General features: G+C 40.3%; 1 protein-coding gene across 3 annotated transcripts in view; it reads left to right on the top strand.

Moving 5' to 3' along the window:
- Positions 1–27,989, top strand: part of Lamp2 (lysosomal associated membrane protein 2) — a 59,220-nt gene that overhangs the window by 21,943 nt on the left and 9,288 nt on the right. For 2 of the 3 annotated variants that reach the window (XM_041639916.1, XM_041639917.1), the window contains exons 3-8: positions 1,868–2,081; positions 10,159–10,317; positions 13,537–13,730; positions 14,901–15,023; positions 18,098–18,161; positions 19,031–19,195. In XM_041639916.1, coding sequence (XP_041495850.1) covers positions 1,868–2,081; positions 10,159–10,317; positions 13,537–13,730; positions 14,901–15,023; positions 18,098–18,161; positions 19,031–19,195 — 919 coding nt within the window. Of the gene's footprint in view, positions 1–1,867; positions 2,082–10,158; positions 10,318–13,536; positions 13,731–14,900; positions 15,024–18,097; positions 18,162–19,030; positions 19,196–21,677; positions 22,456–27,989 lie in introns of those variants that run through there. The other variant, XM_041639918.1, reaches the window with a different exon arrangement.

The raw sequence follows: 27,989 nt of genomic DNA, 5'->3' as shown, positions 1-27,989 counted from the left end.
GGAATCCTCTGGAAGAGTAGCCACTGATGTTAACCACTGAGCAGTCTTCCTAGTCCCTTAAAAAGGTTTTTTTTTGTTTTGGTGTTAGGGTTTGAGCCCAGAGTCTCTTTAGGTGGTACTAGGTAAACACTCTGTTAATTGTCCTACTTCCCAGTCCCATATTTGTCTTGAGTCTTATAGTAGGGATTTATTTACATTTGGATTTTTTTTTGTTTGAGACAGGATTTCTCTGTCCTGGAACTCCGGACCAGGGTAGCTAGCCTCATCTGCCTCTTAAGTGCTGAGATTAAGGGTTTGCGCCACCACATCTGGGTTTACATTTAGACTTTTGTACCCTTTGGTGGCGCACGCCTTTAATCCCATCTCTTGGGAGGCAGAGGCAGGAGGATTTCTATGAGTTCGAGGCCAGCCTCGTCTACAAGACCTAGTTCCTGGACAGGCTCCAAAGCTACACAGAGAAACCCATTTTCAAAAAACCAAAAAAAAAAGATATGTACAAATATTTCATGATTTCATGTTAATTGACCTAACCCTTAAAGCCTGTGTTTGTTAAAACTATTAAACTCTTAAATGTACACTGTTTAAGGTTGGAGTGGATACTTCTAATTCATTAATTTTTTTTGAGTTTTCCTTGGAGATGGTTATATGCCAATGAGGAAACTTCATGATATTTCAGTTTTAACCACTTCTGAAGTAATATACAACATTAAATCTTAAATTTCTTTTTTTCATCTTTAAAACATTTTGATCTTTTTTTAAAAAAATATGTATATGTATAGGTGTGTGGGTTTAGAAATCTTTTTCTCTGTGTATTTGTGTACCACTTATGCCTGGTGCCAGAGAAGGAGAGAAAGGGTCATTGCTTCTCCCTGAACTGCAGTCAACAGACAGTTGTGAGCCCACAGTGTGAATTCTGTGAATCCAACCTGGGTCCTCTGGGTGAGCAGCCAGTGCTCTTAACCATTGAGCCATCTGTCCAGCTTCCAACGTCTAAGAACTAGTTTGCTATTTCTGTCTACCTTTCTTTGGGGGAAGGGGGGTTCTATAGCTTTGGAGCCTATCCTGTAACTCACTCTGTAGACCAGGCTATAGACCACAGAGATCCACCTGCCTCTGCCTCTCGAGTGCTGGAGTTAAAGGTGTGTACTCCCACCACCCGGCTAAAGATTTTTATTTATTTATTTATTTATTTATTTTGGTTTTTCAAGACAGGGTTTCTCTGTGACTTTGGAGCCTGTCCTGGAACTAGCTCTGTAGACCAGGCTGGTCTCGAACTCACAGAGATCCGCCTGCCTCTGCCTCCCCGAGTGCTGGGATTAAAGGCGTGCGCCACCTTCGCCCAGCTCTAAAGATTTTTTAAATTAATTATGTATACAATATTTTGCCTCATGTATTCCTGCATGCCAGAAGAGGGCACCAGATCTTTTTATGGATGGTTGTGAGCCACCATGTGGTTGCTGGGAATTGAACTCAGGATCTCTGGAAGAGCAGTCAGTGCTCTTACCCTCTGAGCCATCTCTCCAGCCCTTTTTGTTTTTCTTTTCTTGGCCTCTTTGCCTTATTTTTGTTTTGTTAAGGCCCTATTTATAGCATCACTTAAAAAAAACAGTCTATAAGCTAGGAAAGCGCTCAGTGGTAGAACAGTTGCCTGTTGTGCAGGAGACCATGATTCCCTCTCCAGGTCTGCAGAAGTTAGTACACAGCTAGATAAAGAGCATCCAGGTGCCTTTTCCTGTTTTCTTTAGACATACATGAACTTGCCCAAATACCTGGTGTGTAACTAAAGAATTTGAGAATGGTTTTCATAGTATACCAAGTAAAGGGGTAGGACTCACTGCTACTCCTAAACTTGTCTTTTGTCTTTTAGAAAAATGTAACCAGTTCAGAACTTCCCAGAGTGACATATAATGGAAGCAGCTGCGGGGATGACCAGAATAGTGCCAAAATAGTGCTACAATTTGGATCCTCTGTCTCTTGGAATGTGAATTTTACCAAGGAAGCATCTGATTATTTTATCGACAGCATCTTGCTTTCTTACAACACTAGTGATAACACAACATTTCCTGGTGCTGTAGATAAAGGTAACCTTAGGTGTTGGATTTGTGTTACATTCTCTTGCTTTTGTTAGTAACAAAAAATGTAAACAAAATAATCATTAGTGTGCTCGTCTATCTTCTCAATAAGAATGAAAAAAATCAGTCTTCAACCCATCTCAGTCCTAACTCCATGAATAGAACAGTGTTGGGTATAACGTGATAGTGACTGTCATTGCTGGAGTCTCTTACTCTCTACCATTGATTACCCTGATTGTCACATGCAGTGTTTTACTGAGTGAACAATTGATAGCAACCCTGGGAAGTAAGTAAAGGGATTGAAGCTTGGTGACTTTCCCAAAGGCTCTAAATTTAGTGAGTGAGTGAAAAGCTAGTGCTTGAAGCAAAGTTTCCTGAGCTGCAGAGTTCATACATTTATTCATTAGCAGAAACTCAGCAAATGTTGGATGAATGAGAAAATTCTTTACTGGAAGTATACAAGTCCAGTCATTTGAGATTAGAAGAAATACCTCAGATCTTTTTACTATTAAGATGAACTTTTACTTGAAAAGTAAATAGTGTAGGGCTGGGGAGATGGCTCGGTGCTTAAGAGCACTGACATCTCTTCCAGAGGACCCAGGTTCAATTCCCAGCACCCACATAACAGCTCATAACTGTCTAACTCCAGTTTTGGGGGATCCAACACCCTCACATAGAATATATACAGGCAAAACATCAGTGTACATTAAATAAACAAACAAATCTTAATAAAAATAGAAAAATAGTGATTACAGTTAAAATAACTAAGGTCAGCATTTGCTATTTTGAGACACCATCAGGTCAAGAACAACTTAGATAATTAGGCCAGTCTTGTCATTCTTAAAACAAATATGCCTTAAAATATTTTTAAGTGTGTATAGTGGAGATTTTAAATTTTTTGTCTCTAAAGCAAGTCAAACTGACCTAAAATGCACACTCGTTTTAGCTCAGCACTCCTGAGTACTGAGGTTATGGGTGTTTGCACACCTGTATCATAAACATATTGAGTTTATGATACTGATTTTATTAGGGTCATGTGGTGAGCCCACAAGCTTTATACAGTAAATGTACAGCTGACCGATCCATTGGACTATCTGTGATAAGTGTATACGTACACTCCACCCGGAGATCCCATTTTTACAGAGCTACATCTGTCCTCTGGATAAGTCACTGTCAATTCTGTAGAATCTTGTGGAATCACGGCATTTCTCCCTTCTGTAGTACCCCAGTAGTGTAGAAACCTGACATTTCCTGTAGGGCACCCCTCACAACAAGATCCAGGGCGTGAAAAGGATCCAGTCAAGTCTGTTCTCATAGCCAAAATCTACATAAAAATAATCCCCACAGACTTTCCTTTTTTTAAATCTATCTTTAATAACCTGGCATTAATTCAAAGCATGAAAAACAAAGTTAAGATTGTATAGGAGGTGCCCATTACGATTGACTAAATCACATGATGAGATCGGATTCCAAACAGCACGGGAAGGCATCACTGCTCACGGATTGATGCATTTGGTTACTGATAATTGGCCTGGGGGCAGGCAGCAGATGAAATTTACGAACTCTCAGAGAACAGGACATGGTTACTGGGTCATGAGCACCTTGAAGCGTTTCTTGATGGTGATTCAGTGTCTTGAGTATTTGTCGTCTGGGGAGAACCGAGCAGGATGGGCAGAACAAGTCTATTGTCCCATAGGGTCATTCATTGTGGTAATACTGGAGAAACATGACTGCACTTCAGCAGGAAGACGCCGACCTGTCTGTAGTCAGTCGCTTTTGCCAGGAGTCCCCCACAGACTTTCTTTATAGACAGTAGTATCAGATAAGAAAGGAGCCTCATATAGGAGGTAACATGTCTGCTCTAGAGGCAGGCGGATCTCTGTGAGTTCGAGACCAGCCTGGTCTATAAGAGCTAGTTCCAGGACAGGCTCCAAAACCACAGAGAAACCCTGTCTCGAAAAACCAAAAAAAAAAAAAAAACAAAAAAAACAAAAAAAAAAAACCAAAAAACATGTCTGCTGTAACAGTAGACTCAGGAAAGCATGATCTCCTGGTCTTCTGCTCTGACTTAACAGGCTACTAATATTCTGAATTACCTTTCACCTTGGTTTCGAGTAACATAGGATCATAACCCAGGAAATTAATTGTTTATACAGGAAAAAGGCCCGAGTCACTAAAACTAGCTTCAGAGAGAAAAAGTCTCACCTGGGCACCCTGCTGGAGTCAAAAGCATGGTCCCCAAAAGAGATTCCTTTTAACTCAGCCAGCCAGATGCTAATGCAAATTAAGCCTGCAGGTTAGTATAGCTGCCAAGAATGTGTTCCCAACCACTGGGGAACTTCATAGCCACTCCCCCTCTGAGACATAAGGTGCCTTCTTGCTAGATCGCTGGTTTCTTATGACTTTGTGAAAATGCATGCTTGATACCATTGTTAACTGCCTATATAAACGGAAAGCTTTGTGGAGATCACACTTAAGCCTTATCTTTTACCCTTATGCCTTACCCTTATGTCTGATGATTTGTCCTAAAGCCTTACGCCCTTATACTCATCTTCCCCTAAGGAATAAGGAAACTTGCAGGAAAAACGTGCCTAAGTCAGTCAGTTTGTTTTACCCCTCAGTCCTATTCTGAACCCTGAGAGAGTGCTGGGGCCGGTCCTCAGCTCCTGATAGGGACACAGTTCTCACCTTTCAACCCCCTCCAGTGAGATTAGATTAATAAGGTGTCCGGAGTAGTTAGCTCCTGTCACTCGTAGGACTCCATTCTGACTACAGGAACACTGACGGATCAACATCAGGTGCCTATATCTGGGGTTTCATAATACCTTTGAACTTGTGGATGGAAAAATCATATTTTAAAGACTCAGAAGTAAGCCGGGTGGTGGCAGCACACACCTTTAGTCCCAGCACTCAAGAGGCAGAGGCAAGTGGATCTTGGAGTTTAACCAGCCTGGTCTGCAGAGCAAGTTCCAGGGTAGCTAGGGCTACACAGAGAAAGCCTGTCTTGAACCCTGCCCCAAAAGACTCAGAAGTGAATGAGTTTCATGTTAAACGAGAGCTAGCACTTGAAAATCAAACCCAGGTTTTTAAAATTAATTTTTTATATCCCAACCGCAGTTTTCCTCCCCTTCTTTCCTCCCAGTCTCCCCACCTCCAATCCTTGTCCTCTGTTTCTCTTCAGAAAAGGGGGACCTCCCGTGGCTATTAGCCAGCCATGGCATACTAAGTTGCAGTGAGACTAGGCACCTCCTCTTCTGTTAAGGCTGGATGGGGCAATCCTGTAGGAGGAAAGGGTCTCCAAAGCAGGCAAAAAAGCCAGAGACCGTCCCTGCTCCCACTGTTAGGAGTCCCACAAGAAGACCAAGCTACATATCATAACAAATGCACAGAGTGTCTAGGTCAGTCACATGTAGGCTCCCGGGTTGTCAGTTTAGTCTCTGTGAGCTCCTATGAACCCAGGTTAACTGATTCTGTGGGTTTTCTTGTGCACATCCAAGTTTTAATTCGACTAATCTCTTCATTTGAGAGAATAACTGAGGCAAGATCTTATTGGCTATTTTAGATATTTATCTCTGTGGATGAGGCATGGTTGCATTATCTTTAATAACTAGGATAAGATTTGTCCTTGACTTTCAAGGGGTGTAGAAATCGTTGAGGGAGACAAAGCCTAATTGTGCTCCCAATTGATAGGGAGAACATTGAGCTCAGTCTGAATTTGTTGTTGCTGTTTCTAGTTTCTGCTTGAGTGGGTAGAGAGTTCGTAAATCTTTTCTGAGCATGTTAGGGCAGTTCTAGACTCAATTTCTCAAAGCACACAGTAAATTTAGAATGTAATGTGCATTTCACAATTGCATCTGTGGATCCCTGGACTGAATGCCTGCTTTAGGAGTGTTCTCACTAGTAGCCCTGATGAGGAGCAGAGAGAGAAGAGAGATTGGAAACAGAAAGAGAGGCCAGTTTATGATGGAGGAGCGAAAGAGCTTGGTGGAGAAATGGGTCCTGAGTTGCGGCAGCGAGTGATAGAATGTAAGTGGAAAAATGTGAGCAGGATGTTTCCATCAGAGGGAAGCAGAGGATACACAGTGGCCATTGGAGAGTTGCCTGACTACAATCCACGCTGTCTGTATGTGTAACAGGAATTCCGCAAAGACTGTTGGCTCAGTGCAGTGGGCCTCATTATAGGGACCTGGGAAGCCAAGAAAGGGTCTTTAGCATGATGGGATAGGCACTAGGGAAACTGTGGCAGGTTTTCCTAAGCCAGAAAATGATACAAGCATAGCAGAGGGAATGGTTTGTAGAGAATATATACTGCTGGATTAATTTGGAAGTGAGGAGACTACAAGCAGAGAAGCCAGCTTCAGAGGCTGTTTTAATCAGGAGATGACACAATGCATGTCCCAACTACGTGGGCAACCGTTAAAGGAGGATGGCTTTAGTCTGACACATTAGATAAAATCACTGACATACTAACCCCCTTCCTTGTTTTATTTTAAACAAGTGCTTGATGAATTTTTCTATGACTATCTTCTGTATTTATCAAAAACTATCTGGAATTTAAAATACTTTCCTTATATGCACTTTAGAGAATTGCCTTTGAAATAATTTAGTATTTTGAAATACTAATTTTTAGGCATTTAATAATTGAAGTAACTTTGAAACTGCTATTTAAAAATGTTTTCATGATTAAAATACAAAAAAGGTACAGACTAATATAGCAGACCTACTGAGATCCATTACTCAGAATTATTTTTTTTTATTTTAGACAGAGTCTTACTGTATAGTCCTAGGTGTTCTGGAATTCTCTTTGTAGACCAGGTTGGTCTCCAGTTCACAGAGATCTGTCTGCATCTGCTTCCTGGGTGCTGGGATTAAAGGAGTGTGCCTGGCCTAGTAGATATAATTTTAAATTGTCTGCTTCATTATTTGAAAGAAATAAAACTTTACAGATACATTTAAGGTACTCCTTGGCTCCCCTTTCCTTCCTGCCTGCAAGAAACAACTAGCCTTTCAACTTTAGGGTGTAGCATTCCTGTATGTATATTATCGATGTTCATGAATAATAGTTGTAATTTTATATAGTTTAGTATAACCCTAATATATTTAGAACTTGTTTTTCCCTATCGTTGTATTTTTGCTTGTTTGATTTATTTGTTTTTGAAACAGGGGCAAAACTAAGTAGTTCTCATTTACCTGGAAGTCAACTATGTAGACTAGGCTGGCCTCACATATAGAGAGATCCATCTGCCTCTTGTTTCCTGAGTTCTGGAAGTAAAGGCGTGCACCACCATGCCTGGTTTCCCTTTCATTGTTTTTGAGGTCTGTCTTTATATAGCAAGTTCACATCTGTTCCTTTTTGATAACAAGGAGACAATTTTAGGAAAACAAATTTAAATTCAAAAAACGCTCAAACCTCATCTGTCCATTAGGGGGTGCCAAGACAACATTAAGTGGCTACCTTGTTATATGATGGAGAGGCACAGAAGGTAGCTAGGTGGTTAAGAGTGTTTGCCGCTCTTTCAGAGGACCGGAATTTGACTCCTGGTCAGGGAACCAATGTTGTGAATTAAAAATGCTGCATGTGAGAGAAAGATGCCTTGCGACAGAGTTCAGGTGAAGGGGTTTTTCTATTGGGGGAAAAGGGGGAAGGAAGAGGGGGATCGGCCTTTGGAAACAGGAGTGGCAGGAGAGAAGAGAAGGAAGTGGGGAGGGGAAGTGTGCAGGGCCCTTTTAAAAGGGAACATAGTGAATGTCCACAGGAGGTGCTCTTAGTGGCTGCAGCTGAGGATGTACCCTGTCAGGACCCCAAGGGCAGGCCAGGCCAGATGCCTGAATACTAACAATACTTTCTTTTCTGCTTCTCTAAGACACTAAACCATTTAGATTTGCATGATCTCAGTATTTTGCAGTTTGACTATAGGCATTACAGTGAAAAGTCTGTTCACAGTGGCATAGTAAAAATTTCTTTTACCTAAAGATTTCCTGAGATGGAATCATCTTTATTTTTCTTTCTCTCTCATTCATTCATTCATTCATTCATTCATTTTTTGTTTCTTTGAGACAGAGTTTCAAGATAAGGTTTCTCTGTGTAAACAGCCGTGGCTATCCTGCCTTGGAGCTCGCTTTGTAGACCAGGCTGGCCTTGAACTCAGATTTGCCTGCTTCTGCCTCCAGAGTGCTGGGATTAAAGGCACTGCCACTGTTGCCCAGTTGGAATCATCTTTAAATTCCATCTAGGAAAAAAGTTCATAAATAAGTTAACAGTTGATGCAGCATGCTTGTGGAAAGTAGCACAAGGATATTTATTACAAAAATCTGTGTTTAATCCAACTCTATCTTTTCTTTGAGAAATTATGATTATTATCATCACTGTTATGTGTGCATGTGTGAATGTGTATGCTGTGGCATGTTATGTAGAGGTCCAAGAACTACTTTGTGGAGTCAGTTCTCTCGTCTTTGTGTAGGCCCTGAGAACTAAGCGAAGGTCACTAGGCTGTGCACCAAGTCGCTGAGCCATCTCAGTAGCCCAAGAGAAAGGAAGATCTGTCATTTCTAATGTTGCCCGGATGGGCCACTAGCTGGCTGAAACCACACATGAGCCTGAAGTCAGTCTTCCAGTTTCTGGCGCTGGAGTGCCAGGGATTTCAGTACTGGCCTGTGTGGCTCTACCACCTCATTGTGCAGTTTACTGGGTATTGAACCTGGGACTTCTGGTGTACCTGTAGGCCAGCACTCTAACCATTGAACTACATTCTCAGCGCTCTTCCTTTCTTATGGTCTCTAAGCCCTATCTTTAATTAATCACTCACTCACTGTGTTAGTGTTAGCAGCCCCTTCCCTTCCACTCTCACTTTTCACCTAAGCAACCCATTGTCCTTTTCCCCTGTTAGTTAAAAGTTAGGGTTTTTTTCTGCCTATTGCTGCATATTTCTTACAGTTCTTAAAATAAATTAGGCTTTATTTCCTCTTTTAAGCCCCATTTCTAACCAAGAAGCTATCTGTAATTGGTACCTGCAAAAAAAAAATGGACTCCTGTTTTTTGTGTGTGTTTCTTTGTGGACTTTTTGACACTTTTTTATCTTACTATATTTTGTTTGTTTCAGTTTTTTTTTTTTTGGTTTTTCGAGACAGGGTTTCTCTGTAGCTTTGGAGCCTGTTCTGGAACTAGCTCTTGTAGACCAGGCTGGTCTCGAACTCACAGAGATCCGCCTGCCTCTGCCTCCCGAGTGCTGGAATTAAAGGTGTGCACCACCACCCGGCCATGTTTCAGTTTTTATTGTTGTGTTCTTGCTTGTTTTGAGAGAGAGGAAATAGGGAGAGGGAGGAACATGAAGAAGGTGGGGAGGGCCAGGGAAGAGTTGGGAGAAGGAAAACATGAAGAAAATGTATTGTATTGTATGAGAAAAACTGATGTGGGGCCGTCTAGATGACTTCGTGTGTACAAGTCCGTGCTGCGCAAGTCTGACACCTTGAGTGTTGACCCCGTGATAGGAGAGAACCATCTCCTGTGGTTCATCCTCTGACCTCCCCACATGTGTTTATAACCAGCTTGCAAATGAATGCACATGCACCCAAACTAATGACAACAGTGCCGACAAAGTAGAAAACCTGCACGTATGGCTGCACATCGCATGTGTGCCTGCTGCCTACAGAGGCGAGAAGAGGGTGGCAGATCACATGGAACTGGAATCAGGCAGTTGTGAGCCTTCGTGTTGGTGCAGAGAATGGAACTCTGTACCTCTGGAAGAGCTGCCAGTGCTTAACAACCCTAACTGCCTGCCTCTGCCTCCCGAGTACTGGTACTAAAGGTGTGCGCCACCACCGCCCAGCACTGCCAGTGCTCTTAACCACTGAACTATCTCCTCCAGTCTTACTGCTTTCATTCTTAACCCTTATGGTCTTCCCTGCTCTCTACAGTGTCAGTGACAGTGAACTTGTCATTCCTCTCAACATGCCCCACATTTTATCACTTTTGGCATGGGGTGGGGAGGCCTAGAAGAAAAGAAAATCTACATTTGTATGTTAATATAAACATTTTAACAGTTTCTCATGTCTTCCTGTAAATGCCATTGTTAATTTTGTTTTATAGGAAGTGTTGCTGTTGAAAGTTCTCAGAGATTCAAAATTCCATTGAATGACATCTTTAGGTGCAATAGTTTATTAACTCTCAATGTGAGTTCTGTGGTCCAGCACTACTGGGACATTCATGTACAGGCTTTTGTTCAAAATGGCACAGTGAGTAAAAATGGTGAGTCCTAAAGTATGGATTTATATTATATGACTCTTATTTTCAGGTAGCATTCATTGAGGGCATCATCTGAGAACATTTCTTAAAGGCACAGTCTAAATATTTTCAGTATGATAGAAATTCTTCTTTGTTTGTTTTGGTTTTTTAAGACAGGGTTTCTCTGTAGTCCTGGCTGTCCTGGAATTCATGCTGTTATTCCAGGCTGGCCTCCAACTCAGAGATCTTCCCACCTCTGCCTCCTGAGACTAAAGGTATGGTCACCATGCATGCCTGACTTAAAAGTGATAGTCGTTCTTTGTAACATGAGGGGTCCTGCTAGTTGTTGGGGTTTTTGTCCCACCTGGTACCCCATAGCAGGCAAGCCCCAAAATAAATCACACAGAAATCTCTATAAGTTATAAAGCTGATTGGCCCATTAGCTCTAGCCTCTCACTAGCTAACTCTCACATCTTGATTAACCCATTTTTCTGATCTAGGTTAGCCATGTGGCTCAGTACCTTTTTCAGTGAGGCAGATCACATCCTGCTGCTTTGGTGATCTGGGCAGGAGTGGGAGGAATCAACTTCCTCCTTCCCAGAATTCTCCTGTTCTCATTACATCATTTTTACTTCCTGTCCAGTTTTCCTGACTATATTTCCTGCCTGGCCAATCAGCGTTTATTTATAACATGATTGACAGAATACAGACAATTCTCCTGCACCAGTTCTTACTCGTAATTTCAGCTGCAAGTTTATGATACACAAGGGATGGCATATGTGTGGGGGGTGTTGTGTGTGTGTAGAGGGGGGAGTGGGAGAGCATGCACTCCGGTGGCCAGGAGTCAACCTTGGGTGTAATTTCTCAGGTCTACTCCACATGGGTTTTTGACATAGGGTCCCTCACTGGCCTGGAAAATAGTCCTGAGTAGGTTAGGCTGGCTGTTCAGTGAGTTGTGGAGAGCTACCGGTATTGCAAGCATATGCCTCCATGCTTAGATTTCTACAGGAGTTCTGTTACTATCTCAGCTTTCAGACTTACAGAGCAAACTTTCCCAGCTGAGGTATATCTCCAGCCTCAGCCTTGGCTGGTTTTTGAGAAAGGACTTAGAACTCATAGAGACCAGGCTAACCTTCAACTCTTAGAGATCTACCTGCTTCTTCCTCTTTCTTAGACTGCTTGCATTAGAGATGTATACCACCATGCCTGACTCTGGAATGGTCATTTTTGATGTTTTTTTTAATTTTTATGGATGTTTTGCCTGCATGTATGTCTGTGCATCATATGCATGCCTGGTGTCTGATCTCCTGGAAGTGGAGTGACAGACAGTTGTGGGCCACCATGTGGGTTCTGGGACTCGAACTCAGGACCTCTGGAAGAACAGATAGAGCCATTTAACTAGCCCTTGGAATAGTCTTTAAAAAATACTTTCTATGATGTTTTCAGCTTATAAAACCTGACCATTGATCAAATCTTCAAATAATTGGCCATGTACTCTTAACAGTTCTGTGCCCAAAGTTTAGTTCTGTGCCCCCTTTTGTTTAAGTAAGAGAGTTTTAAACCTACTACGAAATTATATATAATAAGTACAAATATCTTCTTCTAACTAGCTTAGGTCTTGTATAATAAATAACTTGGCCAAGTCATGAGAGAAAAGTAACTACATTTATATAGTCTTCAACCCCATCGAAGATCTGAGAAGGGAAATAATGTTACCTGGGTAATTAGGAAGTTCAGAAAAACAACTTCCAAAACATGCAACAAATCACAGAGACAACCAACTACCTGGGCAATCACCCAAAGTCACGTTTGCAGTGTTGAAGCAACCAACTTTGGCTAAGGCCTAACCTAACTGACATACCATTTTCTAAGGCAAGCAATTTTTTAAAACTATCTTACCCTGTCTTGGCAGGATATGACAATCCTGTTTTTTCCATTCATGGATATTCTGTATCTCTGTCAGTGGTTGAGGTATGGGCATTTCTTTGCCCAAATGCCAGTTTTGCCAAAAAAAAAGGCTCCAGGTGGAGTGTCTTTGGTGCTCAACATTCTCTCAGGAATAGATCGGTGCTGCCAGGAGCAATTGTGTCTCACTATCACGAAACTCTGAGTTAGATTAAAGGCCATTTTTTGCAACTCTTTGAAGAGGTTGAAGATTATCTATCTATACTGAGTATAATCTCTATGTATCTAAAGAACCTGATTAGTCTAATTATAAATGACAAACTTAGATGACTGTTTATCTATATAATTTTCAATATCTATCTAACTTAAAGACTAAGATAATAAACAACTGTGTAACAAATGAGGATAATTACCTCCAAATATAAACAATGTACAAATATACTTTGTAATATGGTAAATATATATCAATACACAAACAATATATAAGTATCTTAATCAGAGGTAGAAATGTACACTGCAATATGGTAAATATATACAATATATACCAATACAATATATGTCAATACATAAGAATGTTTTAAACAGAGGTAGAAACATGTATGTATACAATAGTCAATTTAATTTAACTTTGTATCTATATAAGAATCGATACCAATATATTTGTCTCAAAATAATAACTCACAAGTACCAATCTATTATCCCATTAGATTTCTGTGTTCTAACCTTGACTTTTTAGAAGTTGATTTTAAAATAATTTTATATGCCTTTTAATAGAAATGTCATAATTTCATATTCATTATTTCAAAACTACTAACACTTCCTAAGAAGGATTTAAATGCCTATGACCTGCTGTAGGGGTAATGGAAATGAAAGATTCCTTTGTATTTAAATCCTTAAACGACTTACAAACTCTTTTTTTTAAGTAAGCAGTATTCTTCCTCACAGTGGTTGTATGTTGGAGGGAAAAGGACATTTTAGCTGGGGGTGGGGTATTTTCAAACATGCTATGAATTTCTCCTCAGAGGCAGGTGAAGTTCTTTGAAACAAAGACCTTTGTGGGCCAGAAAAAGAAGAGTATGTGGCCACACTTGAGTAGCTACAACCTTTTCATGTGTTCTGAGTTTGTCTACTCTGGCCAAAACTTACAAGAAATTATCTGTATATGAAACAGTAGTTTAAGAACCCTTCTCCATCCACGTTAAAAATATACCACCAAGGTCTTCATATGCTTGAACTAACACTGTAGACTGTGAGAACCTAACTCTCAGAAGTAGTTTGCTCTCCTCTGGCCTAGTAAAGCAAGATGACCACTATAGATCGTGTTATCCTTTGTTTTAGAATACGTGTGTGAGGAAGACAGATCTGTCACCACTGTAGTGCCCGTCATTCACACTACTGTGCCATCTCCTACTGCGACACCCACTCCAACACCCACTCCAACTCCAAAGGTTGGAAACTATTCCGTTACTAATGGCAATACTTACTGTCTGCTGGCTACCATGGGGCTTCAGCTGAACATCACTGAGGAGAAGGTAGGCTTGTTCTTAAAAGCAAAAAAATTTCATCACAAGTAATGTATAGCCCTTAACACGCACTTCAGCGCTGTTATTAGAATCATTCAAGTTTAAATGCAGATTTGAGTTTTGATTAGTTTGGAATAGCTATAACCATGTGAAGCATGATTAATAAAAACTCATAAGGTCTGAAATTGGGATTCAATCTGAAGATGTGGAAAGCAAAACAGCCAGCCACTGGCTCTTACCTCCACCTCAGTCCGAAAATGGCAATCCTGCCTCCCGGAATCTCAGAGGGAGACTGCATTGAGAGCTGTCTTCCTCTCTAGGGCTGGGATTAAGGGTGCGCACCACTGTCATTAAAGGCATGCACCGTTCAGTTTCTGTGGCAACTAGTGTGGCTACTGGGATTAAAGGCGTGTGTTACCATAATCTGGTCTGTAAGGCTGACCAGTGGGACTGTTTTACTCTCAGATCTTCTGCCAGTCTTTATTAAAAAAACAATTCAAATGCCAGTACAACCATGAAGAGTTAATGACACCCTCAAGGCAACCTGACCAGTAGAAAACCTGCCTATTTAAAAGACTTCTTCATGCATTCCACCAGCCTTCAGTAGCCCAGCATACATAGTTCAGTTGGGAATGTGGATAGATATAGATACAGTTGCGTGGTGGGGCACTTGCAAAACATGCACAAGACCCTGGGTTCTATCCCAGCACCACCAAACAATAAAAATAAAACCAAAGCTCTTTCACCCTTTTCTTTGAACCACACTGTAGGTTGATGTGCCGGAACGAAGCTATTTGATGAGTCAGAGCCCAGATAGATGCGCAAGTTCTCGTTTGGTTGCAGTACCTCATTGGGGCACCAGGGGGAGTGCCATTGAACAAATTCTGTTTTCAGGATCCTGTGATTGAAACATGCGAGACAGATGGCTCTTGTGCTCTGTAAAAATGTGTTTATTTGGCTCATTACTGAGGAAACTTCCCTCTTGTTATTGTTGTTGAAGTTAACTGAGTCATAGGTTGAGGACTTGTGCCAAGTTTTCTTGAAAGTAAGACACCATGAATTCAAGTATTGAAACAAAGGAGTTTTTGCTGTGCATCGAAGTTGGTTTTATCAGAGTATAAGGCTGTGCTATGGACTTTTAGTTAATCATACCTTCTTTCTGCTTATTCTCTCCTGAAGGTGCCTTTCATTTTTAACATCAACCCCACTACAACTAACTTCACTGGCAGCTGTCATCCTCAAACTGCTCAACTCAGACTGAACAACAGCCAAATTAAGTATCTTGACTTTATCTTCGCTGTGGTGAGTGCCAACTGTATGTCTGTGTGAGGGTGCCGGATCCCCTGGAACTAAAGCCCCAAACTGCTGCAAGTCCCCATGCGGGTGCTGGGAATTGAACCTGAGTCCTGGTAGAGCAGCCACTGCTCCCAACTGCTAAACCATCTCTCAGTCTTCATTAAGATTTTTTATAATAGTGTCTGTATTAGTAATAGCTAGCATTAATGAGCATTGTCAGCTCTTTGTTTCTCTAGGTCCTGCATACACAGATTAAACCAACCTTGAATCAATATTAAGTAAAATGGTCTGGGGTTCAAGATTGGTGGCAGACACTCTTGCTTAGAATGCTCAAGACCCTGTGTTTGGTCCCCATTCCTCTCATTTTTACATGCTTCAGGGTGTGTGTGTGTGTAGGTCAGAAGACAACTTTTGGGAGTTGGTTTTTTTTTTAAATTTATTTTTATTTTAATGTGCATTGGTGTTTTGCCATGGGTTTTGGGTCCCCAGGAACTGGAGTCACAGTCAGATGTTAGCTGCCATGTGGGTGCTGGGAATTGAATCAGGGTCCATCTGGAAGAGCAGTCAGTGCTCTTAACCACTGACACATCTCTCCAGACCCCTACACTATTTTCCTTTTACATAGCATTTATATTTAAGGATTTTAAGTAATTTGAGGGATTATACAGAAGACATGTGTAAGTCATAAGCAAATAGCACCATTTTGAGAAAGGGCATCCTAGATTTTGGTGGATCCTGGTGCTAATCCTCTGAGACTGTGAGGGACAATTCTTTTGTTATACAGGCTCTGTGTTAAGTGCATACATTGACTCATTAAATCAGGATCCTCTATAGTGCTAGCATTCAGACTTATGTTGCTCATGCTTATGTCAAGAGCTGAACTCTGAGCAGTTAGGCATACCTGTTCTACTTGCTAGCATCCATTAATAGTTGACCTTAATTTCTAACATCTCAGAAGCAATTACTAGTCTTAATTTTATGTGATTGGTGGATGTACGTGTGCAATACTAGCAAATGGGAATGAAGAATAGGAGATCGTTATGGGCGAGCCACCACCATTCTCAAGCAGTACTGTCATATAATTGTATAAAAAACCACTTTTGCTTTCAATTCATATTACTATATATGTAGGGATGGGGATAGAGTCTCAGTATTGATATATAAGAAGTAGCTATCAGCCGGGCAGTGGTGCACACACCTTTAAACCCAGCAGAGATTTAATCAGGAGACAGGCAGGCAGATCTCTGTGAGTTTGAGACCAGCCTGGTCTCCAAGAGCTAGTTCCAGGACAGGCTGCAAAGCCACAGAGAAACCCTGTCTTGAGAAACCAAAAATAAATAAATAAATAAATAAATAAATAAATAAAGGCAAGGCAAGGTGGTATACATCTACCTATAGTGAAGCAGGAGGATTAAGAGTCCAAGGCTAACTGGACAGTAGGCACTGTTTCAAAAAATAACACCCAAGAACAAATGTCAGTATCTCATTTCACCAGGCTCTTCAATACCGAAAGGACAGGCCTGGTGTAGGAGGTCCTTCTGTCTATGTGTTGCTTTCATTGGTTGAATAAAGAAACTGCCTTGGCCTTTTGATAGGACAAAACTTAGGCAGAGTAGACAGAACTGAATACTGGAAAGAAAGCAGTCAGAGAGCCATCATGGAGATGCCAGGTCAGACACGCTGAATCTTTCCCAGTAAGCCACAACTTTGTGGTGAATACAGATTATTAAAAATGGGTTAAATCAAGATGTGAGAGTTAGCCAATAAGAAGTTAGAGCTAATGGGCCAGACAGTGCTTAAATGAATACAGTTTCTGTGTGGTTATTTCGGGTGTAGGCTAGCCGGGCTGCCGGAGCAAAGGGCCACCCTCCTCGTACAACACAGGCCTTTGTAGTAGTAGTGGTATGTAAGCTCTTCGGACTCTCTGTGGGGCCTGTCACCCAGCTCCCAAATGAACCACAAATGGAGGCGTATTCTTAGTTATGAATGCCCAGCCTTAGCTTGTCTTGTTTCTTGCCTGATTTCCTCAACTTATAAATTATCCTGTTTATTTTTTGCCTCTTGGCTTTCCTGTTCTCTTACTTCTGTAAATCTTATTCCTACTCCATGGATTGCTGTGTAGCTGAGTGGCTGACCCCGGATGTCCTCCAACTTTTCCAGAACCCCTTCTTCCAGTTCTCCCCCCTCCCTCTCCCTCCCTCCCTCCTCTTTCTCCCTCCTTCCCCCTCTCTCTTCAAGATAGGGTTTCTCTGTATAGCTTTAGAACCTGTCCCTTAACTCCCTCTGTAGACCATGTGGCCTCGAACTTACTGAGATCTGCCTGCTTCTACCTCTCTAGTGCTGGAATTAAAGGCGTGTGTCACCATACCTGGCCAGTGTTCTCCTTCTGTATATACTCTGCCTGCCAGCCCTGCCTATCCTTTCTCCTGCCTTGGTGTTTGGCTGTTCAGATCTTTATTAGACCATCAGGTGTTCTAAATAGGCAAATAACACAGCTTCACAGAGTTAAGCAAATGCAACATAAACAAAAGTAACACACGTTAAAATAATATACCCAGCAGGCCTTCAGTCTGACTTTCAGGCATAGCTTGTGAAGCCTGAGCACAGCAGTATCCAGTCCATATAAAGGAACAGAACTGGAGAATCTGAAAGAAGGGCAGCCAGCCTGGCATGGTGGCACATGCTTTTAAGCCCAGAACTCAGAAAATAGAGTTCAAGTCCAGTCTGGTCTGCAGACTTCCAGGATAGCCAGGACTACACAGAGAAACCCTGTCTCCAAAAAAAAGGTCACATTGTGACCTAGGCTAGTATGGACTTAGCAAGTGACAAGTAGAATAGGAGAGATGAACCATCCTGTATTCAGGAATGCTTGAATGCCATGATCAAAGAGTTTAGAAATGAAATGGATTGGAAAATAGTTTTGTTACAATTAGCAAGAAGATTTAAATTGTAGTTTATACTGCTGGCTGATGTCTCCTGGTTTCCTTGTCTGTATAACAGTACTACATTGCTATTCTGAAGATATTTATTGACTGTTTCTTTAGTCAGCTGTGATTAACTGGAAGCTCTTTTTCAAACAGAAGAGTGAAAACCGATTCTATCTGAAGGAAGTGAATGTCAGCATGCTTTTGGCTAATGGCTCAGGTAAGCACAGCACTGGCCTGGGGGAGAGGAGTGTGGGTTTTGTGGAAGGAGTGGAAATAATTAGCTAATGGCAAGATCATGTCTTATGAAATAGAAGATGTTATATAAAAAGTATTTCTTGATCACAACTTAAAATCTAATATAGAACTCTATAGTATACTATCCCTTGCAAAATCATCTCCCTTGCAGGGTCATCTTTTCAAAGTATGGTGGATAATTGTTAAGGAAACAACTGCATTCTAGACTACAGAACCATTTACAGAAAGATTAGGGAGAAGTGGATGTGATGGTGCATTCCTGGAACTGCAGCCTTGGAAAGCAGAGACAGGATCATAAGTTTGATGACAGTCTGGGATGCATAGTGAACCCTAGGTCAGTCTGGGCTATATAGTGAGATCCTGTTTCAGAAACCAAAGAAAATACAACAAACAAGTTAAGTGAACTCAGTGATGGCAAGAGTTGCTGTTGAACTGAGTGATGGTAAAATTGCTGTGTTCTAGTGAAAACCCTCAAGAAAGTGCTAGGGAGATAGCTTAGTTGTTCAAGAGCTTGTAACTTTTACAAAACCCAAGTAAAAGAAAGTGTGTGCAGTGGTGTGCACTTGGGCGTTCAGTGCTAGGGAGGCAGAGACAGGTGGATCCCTGGAGCTTGCTGGCCAGCTTACTTGGCAAACCATAAGCCTGTGAAAGACCTTTTGTCCACTGAAGGATGTCATCTGGCTATCACTGCGTGCTTATACACATGTAGGTCCAGGTGCATCTACACAGACACAGACATACACGCGCACACACACGAGACACAACCCTAACGACTGATTTTTCTTTTGTTGATAGATTAAGTAGTTAACTTGCCTGTTCTTTTTCCTGCAGTTTTCAGTGTTGCAAATAACAACCTTAGCTTCTGGGATGCCCCTCTGGGAAGTTCTTACATGTGCAACAAAGAGCAGGTGATATCCGTGTCTACAACATTTCAGATAAACACCTTTAACCTAAAGGTGCAGCCTTTTAATGTGACAAAAGGAAAGTATTCCACAGGTAAGAGTCAAGCAAACTTTATTTACTATGTTGCTCTATCACTCTATGGTGGCCTTTCCTCTGAGTCTGTACATGAACATAGAGAACTATGAATTCCTTTCTTGATTCTTATAAAGAGCTCTCACAGCCTGGAAGCCTCTAGCTTCATTTGCTCAAAATAGATGTAATTTTTTAAAATCTGAAAATCATTTAAAGTATTTAAGGGTCCCTTTTAAGAAACAGGTGCAGCCAATTGTGGTGGCGCACACCTTTAATCCTAGCACTCAGGGGGCAGAGGCAGGTGAATATCTGAGTTTGAGGCCAGCCTGGTCTACAGAGTGAGTTGCAGGGCAGCCAGGGCTACACAGAGAAGCCCTGGCTTAAAAACAAAAACAGGTGCTCACCTAAGGTTGAATTTGGGTGGGGATTACACTTGGAGCAACAGCTTTAAGTACCTTACATCTGCCTTCTTGAGACCATCCTCTTGGGAAACATTTTCATACCCAAATGAAAACAGTTTGGTTTGATTTGCTTAAGACACAAGATAAAGAGTGGTAGGTAGATCTCACATCCCATGAATTCTAGTCTTGCTAGCCAAAATGATACACAGTTCTTAAAGCACGTCTTAATTCAAATAAGGCTTTTTTTGAAGACCTGCTCTGGGCTAATGATGGCCTTTATCAGGTTTTTAATGAAATCCTCATATGGGGTTAATTATATTGTATTTGTGTGAATATGAGAAAGATGTTTTTGGTATTGCAGATTAAATTTTGCATGACTGAAAGAAAGTACAGCAAATTCCTTAAGTGACTTATGCTTTTAAGCCAATTACTTAAAATTGGGGCTTTGTGGAGCAGATCTTTGCTGAGCAGAGCTATTCCAGTCATCCCCATCCATTCAAACACTTAATCTGGAGGTCGATAAGTAAATGGAGAAGCTGTGATTAAAGCGTATGTGCTATGGACTATTCAGCGGCCTTTGCAGTGGGTACCAAAAGCCTAGTGGTCTCGCTTGCAGCCCAAAGACACAAGCCCTGTACCCTCCCATTCTTGGGGGAAGAAAGGTTAATCACAGCTTAAAAATTTCAAGACTCCTTTTCCTTGCCAGGAGTGGCGACCAACAGTACTCAGGTAGTCAAAGCACAGGTATCTGGAGGTCAAGGTCATCCTTGGCTATGTAGTCAGTTTGAGGCTAGCCTGGTGTGTATGAGATCCAGCTTCAAAAAAACCAAAACAGAATCCAATTTCTTCCTGTGTTTATTTTGTCTATTACTTTAATTATTTTGATCCTATAAATAGATTTATTTTCTAAGTCATCATCTAGCTCCCCTACACTATCCTAATTTGAGGTTTTGTATTTAGAATTTAAAATCCACCGCAGTATTATTTTCAGTTCAGGTCTGTTTATCTAGTTGGCAGTGGCCCCAGATGAGCTATGCTCTTTGCCTAATTTGAACGTTTCGGTGCCAGAGAGATATATAACATTTAATACTGATATTGAATGCATGATCTATTTATGGAACTAGGTTCTTGGTTGTGCGTAACTATAAATATAACACCCAGGTAATACTTAAGTGTATTCAGAGAGGAAATAGAATTGCAGTCAGGTTGGAGAGTGTTGATTGGATATTATTAGTTCAGACTACTTGCTATAAATAGAAAAAACAGCCCCTCTGACCTCCTATTCTGAGCCAGATTGATAAAACACGTAGTAAACACACTCAAATTAGTAAGGGGTCCTAGTTTCTTAATTCTTCCACCCACCCAAGTCAACATGTTTTTAGCCAGGGACATACAAGCTTTTTGAGAAAAAGTCTGTAAACTGCTCTCTCAAGCTGTGAGGTCATGAGATGTGTGTCCCAACTATTCAGCTCTGCCATTGGAGTTTGGAAACCGCCCTAGGCAATTCATACAGCTGAGTGTGGCTGCATTCCAGTAAAACTTTAGGGACATGAAAATTTGAATTTCTTGCAACTCTCATGTCTCACAAAAGACTGTCTTCTTTTCCAGTCATTTAAAATATCGATGTTATTTTTAGCTCTTCAGCCAGGTTTGGACCATTGGCTGTAGTTTTGACCTCGCCCCCCATTGTTAAGCATTCCAGAGCCAGCAATTATTCAGTCCAGTGATAACCCTGGTGTTCTCTATCTCCCCAGAGATATATTCTCCCACTCAGAGGTTATACTAAGTCATTTTCCCATCTTAGAAGTATAACACAGTGTGTGTATATCACTTGATATGTGGTTTTACGTAGAGCTATAAATGAGTCTACATTATCCACACATAGGAATATTTTTTATGTACTCACAAATGAAAGACAAATACACTTTAGGGTTTTAGGTTTAACTGGTCACCACTTTCTATACTTTATCATAAAAATATATGCCTGCCTTCGTTAGTTGAAATTTAGAAGAATTTCTGACTTTTGAATCAACATCTTTTACTTTGGGACATTTCTTTTTGATTATACTCATTATTTGTTACACACTTTTTCTCACCTACAGCCCAGGAGTGTTCGCTGGATGATGACACCATTCTAATACCAATTATAGTTGGTGCTGGTCTTTCAGGCTTGATTATTGTTATAGTGATTGCTTACCTAATTGGCAGAAGAAAGAGTTATGCTGGATATCAGACTCTGTAACACTAATCCACATGTGATATCTGTTACAAAATAATAAAGCAAGTACAAGTTCCCGTATGCAATATTATTGAAGGTACATTTACTTACAGTCCTGCTCTTAGATTAGGTGGTATGGTAGATTTCAAATTTAAACAAAAGAATCCCAAATACTATCAACTACCAAGTAGTTGTGTGATTTTGGTTTCCCTGACCAAGGAGTTTAAAACTTCTATAGCAAAAGACATGTACAGAATTACCTGGACTGCAGGTTCTGTCTCACTGCTGCAATTTGTGCTGCAGCTTTTGACTTAAATTTTGACAAGAATGGACAGTGTAGGAAAGAGAGCAGAGATTTCTCTGCCTACATGAGGTTGACTTTGGACAACATGATCTCCAGAATTTGTACTTGCTTCTTTTGCATTGTTTGTGACTTTTGTTTGCAGGTTGACTTAGCTACTTTGGCATTGCTCCATATGTGACCTATGAAAGAGATATCAGTAGATTTGAGCAGAGCCCAGCAGTATCACGCTCTTGCCAGTACAATTCTTTTCTCATGCTTTTTGAATACATTTGTATTTAATGTGGCTGAAAAGACAAAAACACAAAAGCTTTTTAAATTTTAGAATAGATGTTAATCTTTTTATTTAATCTTTTTTTTTTTTTTAAAAAAAACCCGGATATTTCAATCTTTTAAATTGCAAGACACAAGGCAATTCCAACTGGGCATTTCAGTCTGTTTTTAGGTGCTTTAGAGATAATTGCTAGGCAGTGCCAAATGAAGGCATTAGTGCTCTGTACCCAGAAATCGCCTCTACATGCAGCACTCAGATGAACGCAGATTTCTCTTGAACCTTCCAGTCTTCCTTGTTGGTGGTAATGTGCTTTGTTCTTTCCTTTTTCTCCAAGAAGAAATGTCAATATGTCTTAGAACCTAGATAACGAAGTGCACTTACACTCATAAAATACCTTGCACCTAATCCGAAAAGTCATGGTCTTGCCTTAGTCCATTAACAACACATTCTTCATTTCCAGTTCGCATTGACTGCTACAGCATTTACTAATTTGGCTTCATTTTTAAATGGTTCTGTGGTAATCAAAACTTAACTGTTACTGTCCATTGTGGTGCTTTTGTATTCAGTTTTGTGCTCAGAGATGGCACCAGTTGTTCATTTGCTGTGCACCCTAATGCTTACATGAGGGAGCAAATTATTTCAGCCGGATAGTTAATACATCATGTATTCCTTGCAGCTTCTAGGAGATCTTTCATACGTATATGCATGCATATATGAATGCATGCATACATATATATTGGTATGACCCAGCAAACATTTCTTAAAATATTGACCGGTAGCCATTTACAGAAGGTTCTTATTATTTAGGGAGGGCAGATCATATGCCTTTCATTCACCCAAAAATGAACTGTCTGGATTTCAAAATGCTTATGTTGAATATGTAGTACATTTGCATACATATAAAGGCAATTGCATGTTAGCATGTGTATGTCTGTAACGGTCTTTTGAGTTCTATAGGAGTGAGAGCTGTGTCACTTTAACTTACTGTCCACTTAGCCTGAAAATCTTACAGAATCATATTCCTGACTAACCGTCTCCTAGAGAAACAGGGAAATGCATGACCAGCTTAAAACACTTGCTAGAAATAAAACAAATCTGATTTTTAAACTATTTTCCATTTAAACTGTTTTAGCATAAGCTTGTTAATCGTAAAAGAAAGGATTATGCTTTTAAGAACATAGGTATTAGAGACAGTTGTCATGAATCAACAAAACTGTTTTTTTTAAAAGACTAATTGGCACAAGTGGGTGGCAATGGCTTAATGCTGTTAATGTTTCTAAAAGTTTTTACATTTAGATTATATATCGGATTCACATTAAAATACCTCCAAAGCACTGTTTTATAGAAAGATCTGACTTCAATGAATATTTTTGTATTTTACATGGGCCAGTTTATGTACTGCTATTTACATATTATTTCTTAGAGACACATAATCTTTGTATCTTTTGTATTTTTGTTTTGTTTTGTTTTTCTGGTTTTGCGCCTTGATGGTAATACTCTATTTGGTTTGGGATGTTTTTTCATGCTTTAGCATTTGTATAAACAACTGGTCCATGTAAGTACTTTTCATGTTTTTTCTTCAAATGTTTAAAGTGCTAGTTGATGTACGATATCTCTTCTCAGATATTTGCCTGTCTGTTTGCCCAAAATTGCTTCTAAATCAATAAAGATACTTTTATTTCTTAAGGAAAATTTGCTCACATTTTTTCCCATTGATTAAAGTGAAAATTTTGTATATCACATAATGGTAATTTCAAACAAACAAACAAACAAAAAACGGCCTTAGAAAGAAGTGCTTAAAAGTAGAACTAGATTGTTTTCAATACATTTTGTCTGTGTGTTGCTCTGTCTGGAAAGAAAACCCCATATGAAAGGCTTGACTGACAGAGGATGGCTGCAGAATAAGAGCTACATGAGACATGCATCTTTACCTAGACTGCAGGTCTGTATGATTTTCGTTGGCAAATATGATACAGAGTGTGTGTGCGTGTCACATGTGTGCATGTAAGCACCGTTGTTGAATCAGTCACAGCGAGTGAGGAAAATAGTAATCGAGGGATATTTGTCTCATAGTTAAAGCTTCAGAGCATCTTTTTGGTACCGTTTTCTCAATTCCTAAGCTGAGGCTAGGATTTCATATCCATAACACAATCTGCCTGTTAGAACATCCCCAAAATCTCCACATAGTTTCTCAGTCTTACTAGTATGCCATGCACGACAATGTAGCAGCCCCGCTGGTAGCTGTCTCCTAGGTTCCCGAGGTAAGCCTTGGGATTACAGTTAGTTATCACCCTTCTCAACATGATTGTTAGCTACCGGGTGAGACTTGGACCCAGTTGCTGGACTCCTCGGGGTTGTTAGCTTCAGTTTCTTCAGCTAAGGGATTGGAGACTTGAAACTTGTGCCAACTCTTAACTTCCTCGAGTACTACCTTCCATTTCAGGGAAGGTACCTACACCCTTGAGTATTTTAGAAGAAACCTGGTAAGCCATAAGGTGTGTTTCAAGCACATACTCAAACTCAGGGAGTAGTTTACCATCTTACACTTCCTGCATGTTGTCAGAGGGAAGTTTTAGAAGATTCATCTATTTTTAAGATGGTAGCCCTTCATCTGTTTGTTTAGGTAGAGAAAGTTAAATTGTCTTGGCCTCCTTTCTCTTCTATTCATCTCCTTTTCTTTTACCTTGGTAGCTAAATTCCTTTTTAACGATGATGTCTTTGAAATTGGTGTTGACATATATAAGTTATACTGAACAGCTTCAACTATTTTGTGTATGTACATGCGTGTGTACTTGTATGTGTGTATGTTGTGTGCGTGTGGTTGTGGTTGTCTGAGTGTAAGCATGTGAAGGCCAGAAGTCTATATTGAGGTCAAGTTTCTTCCTGTGTTCTTTCCGCCTTATTTTTTCAGACAGGGTGTTCATTAACCTGGAGTTCACTGTTTCCTCTAGACTTCTTGGCCAGAGTGCTCCTGGATCTACCATCTCCTCCCCTTGTGCTGACCTGGGGTTGCAGATGAACACAGTGGATGCTAGGCATATTTTTTTTATTTTTTTATTTTTTATTTTTTGGTTTTTCGAGACAGGGTTTCTCTGTGGCTTTGGAGCCTGTCCTGGAACTAGCTCTGTAGACCAGGCTGGTCTCAAACTGACAGAGATCTGCCTGCCTCTGCCTCCCGAGTGCTGGGATGAAAGGTGTGCGCCACCACCACCCGGCTTTTTTTTTTTTTAATAATTATCACATGTGCTCACTCATAGGTGGTTTTTAGAAAATATTTATTTATTTATTTATTATGTATACAATATTCTGTCTGTGTGTATGCCTGCAGGCCAGAAGAGGGCACCAGACCCCATTACAGGTGGTTGTGAGCCATCATGTGGTTGCTGGGAATTGAACTCGGGACCTTTGGAAGAGCAGACAATGCTCTTAACCTCTGAGCCATCTCTCCAGCCCGATGCTAGGCATATTACACAATATGCACTTTACCCACTGAGCCGTCTCTCTTGTTCTAGTACCAAGTATCTGTTTAGCTTCATGTGATGTACTTGAAATGTTTTGAATATAGATCTAAAAGATACATAAGATGTTACATTAGAAGGTGAGTCACCAAGTGACTCTTTCAAAAAATAATTAGTTTTTAAGAGGAGTTTCATATTGTTATAGATAAGTGTTTTCTAATTCTTAGGCTAAAATATCTTTGAAAGATCTTTGAGTAGAAAATTGAAGATTAGCAGGGTTTTATTTTTTCTTTATAGGTAACTTCATTGAAATTTTAATGAGCATGAAACTTTTTTAATCTTTAAAAATTTCTATTGCTCCTGTGGTTTGGAAACATTTTCACAGGATTAGATGTATCTCGGTGATATATTTCAGTGATGTATCTCAGAGTACTTTCTTAGCATGTATCAGGTCCTGAATTCAAGTCCCAGTGCCGGGGGTGGGGGATTTCAACAGTCAGACACAGTGCCACTCACCCCTTTAATCACAGCACTTAGGAGAATGAGGCAGGCAGATCCCTGCAAGTTCAAGCCCAGCCTGGTCTACATAGCGAGTTTAAGGTCAAACAAGATGACACACTAAGACCCTGTCTTAAGAAAATCATACAAATACAGTTTATTTCCTTTTTTAGAAACGTTTCCATTATACTATTAAGTGTATGTTAAGCAAATAGCTGAGGCTATTCTTCAGGACACAGTCCTATTGACCTGAACTGTGGTAGGGAGCACACTCGTAATCTCAGCACTTGGGAAGTGGAGGCAGGAGACCAGGATTTCTAGGTCATCCTTGCTCACATAGTGAATTTGAGACCATTGAGACCAATCTGGACTGCGTAAAACCCTGTTTCAAAAACAAAGAACAAAAAGTAAAACAACTTTTAAAATCAAAATTCGTTTCAAGTCCTTCATGTTCTTTTAAAGTTGAATTCATAAAATCAATAGTTATTATAAATTAATATTTCACATACTAATTGAGCATTTTAAGTAAGTGGCAACATCTAGAAAGATCTTTGTATTCGTGGAATTGCCTTTTTGATCTGCTCTGGGAATATTTGTCTTACATGAAAGCCTTATTGGCAGTATTTATGAAAGTCATCTTAGTACTAGGTCAAACACCCAATTTGGGGACAAGAGGACTGTTGAGATTTTTGCCAAAATAAGACATTAATATACTAATGAATTTTTAAAAATCCAATAGTTATTAAATCGAAGGCATAATACTTTATGGTATGTGCCATCTAATAGTTTATAAGCTGGTTGGTAATTTGGGAAATTGAAGGGGCGGAGCTAACTGGGAACTCCTTAGTACCATCTGTTCACAAGTCAAATCGGCCTTGTCAACTCTCTGGATTCTTAGTAGAACCCAGTTTAAAATGACCATCAAGTTGGCAGCCAAAGTCAATGTCAGAATGCCTATAAACCCTAGGGTTGCATCTGGTTCCCAGTTACTGCCCTAGAGGCTGGCCGTCAGAAAAGAGCTTGGCACATTTTGTGATGGCAAATCATGATCAGAGCTACATTTCATCCTATTCCTTTTTGTTTTATGTAAATGAGTGTTTTGCCAACACATAATGTCTGTCTACCACTTGTGTACCCTTTCAACATGGAATGAAGAAGAGGGCACCAGATCCCCTGGAACTGGAGTTACGGATGGTTGTGAACTGCCATGTGGGTGCTGGGAATCAAACCTAGGTCCTGGAAGAGCAGCCAGTACTCTTAACTCCAACCCTGTTTATTCTTATTTGACACAATCCTAGTAAGTTTATTTAACAACGTGGTCAATCAACCTCTGGTAGAGTCCAATCTTTGGAAGCAAACTCCAGGCAACACAAGTAGGGGAGTCGGGAGTACTAAACAGTGGTGTTTTAGTATCTTGACCCTCTGTGAATCTTTGCAATTGTCTTTTCTCTCCATCCTTCCCTGCAGTCATAGTACGTTTTTCTTTTTTGATCAGTGTTTTCTGGAATCTCATTCCTTCTATGTCCTAGGAAACAGTCCATTAAACATCTTCAATATGTCATTAGCCTTGCTCTTTTTAAAAATTTACTGTTTTTTTCTGTTAAATGTAACTATTTCTTTAAACCAAAGATAGTAATTGAAGACACTAAGTCTTAAAAACTTCCA

Source organism: Microtus oregoni, unplaced genomic scaffold (genome assembly GCF_018167655.1).
Source record: "Microtus oregoni isolate MIOR12 unplaced genomic scaffold, Mior012 000061F_ref0000440, whole genome shotgun sequence".
NCBI lineage: Eukaryota > Metazoa > Chordata > Mammalia > Rodentia > Cricetidae > Microtus > Microtus oregoni.
The sequence above is the reverse complement of the archived record's forward strand: the minus strand, read 5'-3'. Positions and strand labels throughout refer to the sequence as shown.